At 53.2% G+C, this 6,428-nt stretch overlaps 1 protein-coding gene across 1 annotated transcript in view; it reads right to left on the bottom strand.

The window, feature by feature from the left end:
• Window positions 1-662: 662 nt before the first annotated feature.
• Window positions 663-6,428, bottom strand: part of sez6l (seizure related 6 homolog (mouse)-like) — a 10,021-nt gene continuing 4,255 nt past the window's right edge. Inside the window, exons 6-17 of the mRNA XM_077497805.1 lie at window positions 6,167-6,338; window positions 5,929-6,095; window positions 5,135-5,329; window positions 4,743-4,881; window positions 4,294-4,490; window positions 4,031-4,225; window positions 3,470-3,661; window positions 3,009-3,203; window positions 1,939-1,974; window positions 1,759-1,879; window positions 1,562-1,670; window positions 663-1,479 (exon numbers count right to left, since the gene is read on the bottom strand). Of these exons, the coding sequence (XP_077353931.1) occupies window positions 1,450-1,479; window positions 1,562-1,670; window positions 1,759-1,879; window positions 1,939-1,974; window positions 3,009-3,203; window positions 3,470-3,661; window positions 4,031-4,225; window positions 4,294-4,490; window positions 4,743-4,881; window positions 5,135-5,329; window positions 5,929-6,095; window positions 6,167-6,338 (1,748 nt within the window). The 3' untranslated portion in view covers window positions 663-1,449. The remainder of the gene's footprint in view (window positions 1,480-1,561; window positions 1,671-1,758; window positions 1,880-1,938; window positions 1,975-3,008; window positions 3,204-3,469; window positions 3,662-4,030; window positions 4,226-4,293; window positions 4,491-4,742; window positions 4,882-5,134; window positions 5,330-5,928; window positions 6,096-6,166; window positions 6,339-6,428) is intronic.

The following is a 6,428-nucleotide window of genomic DNA, read 5'->3' as shown; positions in this document are numbered from 1 at the left end:
CTCCTTCGGCCGGCCCCTCCCCAAGGTACGCATCCAGGTGGCCTCGGACCAGGAGTCGCAACAGGAAGCGGAACCGGCGCAGCTGTGCAGACAATTTCCTGTAGCGCAGGTCAAAGGTCACGAAGGCTGACTGACAAGTTTGGTGAGAAGGGGTGGAGCTTCCTGTGATGACTGCAAGAAAACAACCAATTGCCTGCCAAGAGAATACAAAGTTTGAATTGTGCAACGCAGCTTTGATGGTGATTGGCAAGATGCGGGCGTGGTTCACGGTAAGCTCAATTTGAAACCCTCACCTTAGTTTGGAACCCTGAAATTCGTCAAGTCAAAAGTCATTCATTCATAAGTCATGTCTTCACAAGTAAAGTATCATTCCGTTATCAAATCATTTGCTCTTCGTTTATGTCTTTGTTTCAAGTCATGAGACAAATATTCATATTCAGTCATTGTTTGGCGTCATTTATTCATAAGTCAGTGCTATTCTTCAGTCATTTATTCATTCATTGCTCTATTCTTTCACTTATTGACAAGCCCTCTCTATCCATGCCATAAGTCATGTATTCACAAGTCATTTATTTGTTAAGGTTCCACATCGTTCATCCATACGTCATAACTTGTCAATCAAGCTTTCATGTCATTAAGCGTCATTAGGCCACTCGTTCAAAATGTATTCATGTATTCATCTATTCAGAAGTCATTTCTTTTCATTCACCCACAAGGCATGTGTTCACAATTGACTTGTTTCGTCGTACGTTCACGTCATTCTTTCATCAGACATTCGTTCATTCATTCATAAGCCATTCATTCATTCGCCTGTCTCAATCATTCATCCGTCCATCCTCAATTCATGTCAAGACGTTTGCGTCGGTGGGCTTGATGACGTCATCCACGACACGTGAGCCTTGTTGTCGACACGGGCGCACGTTTATTTCTTTGCGTCCTGCTCAGGGGAGGAAGGGGAGCACAGCCGATCGACGGTCGGCATCACAACACATGAATACATGAATATGACATCATTAGGATCCACGTCAATGGAATCTTCGACTCCTTTGCCAGGCAAAATGTTGACAGCACGCGACAAAACCAACAAAACCGTCAGCTCTCGGAACTTCTTTCCAACGTTAGCTGAGCGTTCCTGTTGGCTGAGCATATATTTATGGGAAGGGGGCGGGTTCATTTGCACACAAAAAATAAATAACTAAATAAATACAAGAATGTCATCATATGATTACGAATAAGAGCTCCTAATTCTACAAACGTGACCTAAAAAAAACCCTCATTGCTCCACTTTCCTGGAGGGAAAAAGTTGAGAATCTGGCAGCTTGGTCGTGGCCCCGCCCACTCGGCCTCCCCGCTTATGGGCGTCAGAAAGGGGGCAGGACATCTTCTAGGTTATTTACATCACCTCCTCCCAAGGGGGGGACAAGGGCGGGGTCTTTGCCGCAGCATTCTTCAAATGGACACTTCATATTCACGGGAGTCCTGCGCACAAAGCAGACAAGGGGGATAAAGCCAAGCTAACGCTAAACTAACGCTAAGCTAAAGCCGTCGCCGTCTCACTCACCGCGCCGCCCGCCTCATAGATGGGGTTGTCAAACTCGGCCTCCGGGGCAATCTGCCGGTAGGGGTGCGGGTACATCAGGGGCAGACCGAGGTCGGCGCCCGGACGACACCTGACAGGAAGTGACATCGCGCACAGGTTAGGCTAGAGCGAGCCTACGTCACATCGCTCGTTCCATTGATAGTGGCGTGAATCCCCACCGTGTGGCCAGCACGTAAATGCCTCCCAGCAGGGCTGACGTGAGCAGAACCAGGACCAACCCCGCCAACGCCAAACTGCCGGCGTCTGTTGCCGCTCCGACGCCACCGCCGGCATGTGAGACTGACACACGCACGCAATCGTTAACATGCGCGCGCACGCGTGTGCACGCACACACTCACCTTCCAAAGCGTGGTTGGCGAAGCAGGCGTGGTCAGCTGCAAGACAGCAAGTCAGACATCAGGTCAGGTACTTCCTGTTTGGCATTACAGAGAACCGCCCTCCTCCCCTTCTGATTGGCTTAGGAAACAAGCACTGATTGGATGAAAAGTCAGCATACAAACCCCAACCCTCTTTTGAATAGCCCACTTTCACTAAACCTCGTTTGAAAGCCTAACCCTACTTTGAAACCCCAGCTCTACTAAAATGGGACTCAAATTTGCGGAGATATCATCCTCTTGTTAAGATTGGTCATAATGGCCTCGTCGGCAGTAGATGGTGGCCCCATTTGCAGATGGTCCTCCAAAGGACTGTAAGGCAGGACAGAGTTGCAAGGTCTGGGTTGAGATCCCCTCGAAGGTGTTGGAAGGCTGGTCAGGGTGAAGTCAGTGGACCGTAACACCCCCAGTACACAAGGTACTGGAGACCTCTCCCACAGGCACGAGACCAGATTGCACCAGATCACTGAAAAAGCTGGACTGCCATCAATGAGGCGAGGTGAAAGGAGACATTGAGCATTGAGCAGCGGGAGTGCCAAACTCTCGCCAGTGGACTGATGAAACTCTGGATGGGGGAATGGACTTCTAGCTCTGGGTGCTAGCTTCCTGGACTCCACCCTGGAGAAGCAAATCTCAGGTAGAAAGACCACCAACCTTCTGCCCAACCTGATAGGCGGGTTGGCCAAATTGGCTTAGCGGTGCACAGTGTGTTGGAGGAGGCCAGGCCAGCTTGGGCTTAGCCTCTTTGGCACCACCGGGCGAAAATGTCGCCATCAAAGGCACGGAAGATAATTAATAATTCAATCACAGCATTCCGTTTCTTCCTTTACTCCCCAAACACTACACAAGGACTACACGTTGGTATAAAATGAAATCATTCTTTCACAAGGCAAGTCCTCATTCACCGAAAATTCCAGTTGCCATGACTGAGAGGCGACTAAATTTCCCCTTACGTCCGACGGATCCCTCCACAGTCACTCATACTTCAAGCCTTCAACATTCCTCATCAAGACTTTGATCGATTGCGGTCTCACCCCTGCAGATGGGCAGCGGTCCGCTCCAGTAGGAGGGGCTTCCTTGGAGGCACTTAATGGCGACATCACCGACCAGCTGGTAGCCATGGTAACAGACGAATGCCAGCGTCTCCCCGGGCAGGAAGACTCGCTTGGACATTAGCTGGTAACCGTTGTCGGGGACGCCGGGGTTGGCGCACGACAGCGATTCCTCAGCTGCAACGTAAACACGTCACGCAACAAGCCTTACACCTCCCTCATTAGCAGTTCATTGACATATCAAAGACATCCAAGCAACAACCAAACCACTCATGCACATACACACAATCCTTTCTCAGGGCAACAGCAAGCGGACTGTTGCGGTTGCCCCAGAAGACGTTTGGCCACACGTATGAACGGCATACATGCTGCCAAGTGACATTGGGCAGGACCACTTCCTGTTCCTGTCAGCCTTTCGTTCCGTCAAACAGGAAGTGACTCACGGGCGCATCGCGGAAGGTGCGCGGTCCACACGGGTGTCCCCGGCTCGCGGCCGTAGCAGGTGATGGTGGCGCCGCCCTGTAGGGTGTATCCGGGACCGCAGCGGTACCGGACAGTGGTCCCCACAAGCAGCCTGGGGTCCGACAGGGAGCGGGTGGCGTGCTGCACGTGACCTGGGTCTGAACAGTACATGACTGGCACAGAAGAAGAAGAACCAGGTGAGACACAGAGGACGGGTTCAAAATCCCTCTCGATTCTCACCAATAATAAGCGACCGGCAGAAGTCTCGTGCCTCAAATTTGGCAAACAAACAAACGGACGGCCACTGAAAAGTGATATGAGCGTACCAAGATGTACGCCGAAAAGGTACATTGTTGAAAAGCCAAACGACACTTTGTGCCATGTGAAACTGCTCACTCACAAAAACGCACTCAATTCGTACATTGGTTGAGCGCATGAAATTTGCCCAGATCTTGAAACCGAGGGAACAGACAGAGGCTAAAGGACCTTGTGTTCTGTCAAATCACAAAACAAGACGGCCAACTGAGAAAAGCGCTACTGACTCTTCTGGCAAGATGGCGGCTGCGCGTTCCACGAGAGGTCCAGCTGGCACGTGAGGGTGGCGCCGCCCTGCAGGTCGTACCCTGGGTCACATTGGTAGGTCACGCGAGCGCCGCGTAGCGCCGCGCCGTCCACGCGCGTCTTCCAGCCATTTTGGATCTCGGGCAGGTCGGCGCATGAATCGTTGCGGGAGACCTCTGGTGGAGCGGGAGAGGTGCGCTTTAGCGTGTTAGCGTCGAAGCTAATAGTTTCTCTTTGTGCTCACCCATGTAGTTAATGATGAACCCCTCGCCTTTGCCCAGCACCAGTCCCGCCGGGTCCGAGTGGAAGGTGATGCTGAGGTCGGGGGTGCTGGAGAAGAGCTTGAAGGGGGCGTGCCCCCCCGAGTAGCGGCCCAGCAGGCGGGCGGCGCCCTCCTCGCCGTCCGTCACCGCCAGCAAGTCTCCCTCGCTGATGTTGAGGCTGACGTCGGACGGAGAGAAAACAAAAGCTCGGCTGACCTCTTGCACATGCTACACGCTAGCGCTAACTGATCAGTCAGGCTGTCAGTCGTTCAGTACATCCATCAGTCAGCTGGTCTGTAAGCCGGTCAGTCTGTCGCCAGAATCTCTGTCCGTCGGTCGGCCCGCCAGCCAGCCCATTAGCCCCTCGATCCGTCCGTCTGTCTGTCCGTCTGACTGTCTACGAGTCAACCATTGTGTCTGTTGCGCTCACAGCTGCACGTCTACGAGCACCCTCTTGTCTTCTCCGACATGGACGCTCCACGCGCACTCCTCGCCCTCGCCGTACCACTCGGGCCAGTTGGGAGACAAGATGACGCCGCCCGGTCCGCTCAGGTCGCCGCCGCACTGAGCTAAAACAAAACCAAACAAACAAACAAACAAACAAAAAGCTGAATTAGTGTGCAAGCAAGTGGTTCCTGCCTTTGTTTCCCGGTTGTGGTAGTTAGCAGACCGCGTTGGTTGCTAGCTTTGTTTCCTAGATTAGCTTTGTTGCTAGGCTGTGGCGGTCACTTGGTTGCCAAGTTCCGGGACTTGATTGTGCTGATTGCAAAAGTTCATTTGAGTCGAGTCTGACATTTTGTGCGCTGCCGGCAATTTTTTCACCTTTACAAAGCGGTTCGGTGTCGTTCCAGTACGGGTCTCTGGCACTGATGCACTCGATGATGGGCGGGCCCTGTTCGAGCGCATGGCCCGGGTCGCAAGTGAACTGGACCACCGCGCCGACGCCGTACAGGGGGTCCGTTGTGGTGAAGTTGCCGTTCTGGAGGTAGGGCTCGTAGCAGCGACCGCGCTCGAAGGCTGCGTGGTGGGCGGCAAAAGAGAGCAAAGCGGGCCGCGGGTTACAATCCCAGCACTCGCTGGCTCGACTAAACGAGATTAAAACCCTCATTAATAAACAATAATGGGGACTAAATGAGGATGCGTTTTTTGTCCGCGACTGCTAGCTAATGCTGGCTAACTTAGTAGCGCATCGCATGGAGCCAAAATAGCCACTTGTTTATATGCTGTTATTGTGTGTCAAGTTTCAGAACTGTTTTAGGTCCAAAAAGGTTCAATTTAATCTGCTGGCAAAAAAGTGATGTTTTCTTGGACTAAAATAAAGACTAAAATGCTGGATTTCTAGTTGACTAAAAACGGACTAAATAAAACTGGGGAAAAAATAACAAGCGTGACTCAACTTGGACTAAAACTGAGACGAAATTTCAAAATGGCAGACAAAATTAACACTGGGGGATCACTTGAAAGGGATTCCAAAATACCCGACGGGCCAATGAAGAAGAACATGTTTTCAACGCAACTTGAGGATTGTCGTGCTCGTTAGCATCGTTCCTGACGAGGAAGACAATCAAGGTCACCTGCCGGACCTGTCAAACATTTTGGTCCGGATACCGACCGACCTTCGTAGCGGATGTTGAATCCCGTGTTGTGGTCGGGCTTGTCCGTGAAGAACTGGATCCTCACGACGGGGCCCTCGCTGATCACCCCCTCAAAGGGGACGTGCACGCTCCGAGCCGAGTCAAAGAGCACCACGGAACCGCCGTCCGGGCCGCTCCACAGAACCAGTCTGACCGCAAAAGACACGCGGTCAACAACTCGCCGCTCCTGCTGTTCTGAGGGTCCGCGCTCGTGACCCACCTGTCCGAGGGTCCGAGTAGGAGGCGCTCCAGGTGTAGGTGCAGCCGCCGCTCCGGGGCCGCCTCCAGGGACCAGGAACAGGAGTGGTCCGGCGTGCCGTCGGGCCCGTGGCGGGGCGAGGGCGACAGGACCCTGCCCAGCGTGGCGTTCTTCACGCGACCGCCGCACAGAGCTGCGGGGAGGGCGTGGTCGCGCTGAGCCGGGGGGAGGGGCTCCCATTCCCATTCCCATTCCCCCCCCGCCCCCGGCGAGCGACACTGAC

The sequence above is a fragment of the Festucalex cinctus genome, chromosome 15 (assembly GCF_051991245.1).
Source record: "Festucalex cinctus isolate MCC-2025b chromosome 15, RoL_Fcin_1.0, whole genome shotgun sequence".
Classification (NCBI taxonomy): domain Eukaryota; kingdom Metazoa; phylum Chordata; class Actinopteri; order Syngnathiformes; family Syngnathidae; genus Festucalex; species Festucalex cinctus.
Note: the sequence above shows the minus strand (reverse complement) of the source record. Positions and strands in the feature narration are given on the sequence as shown.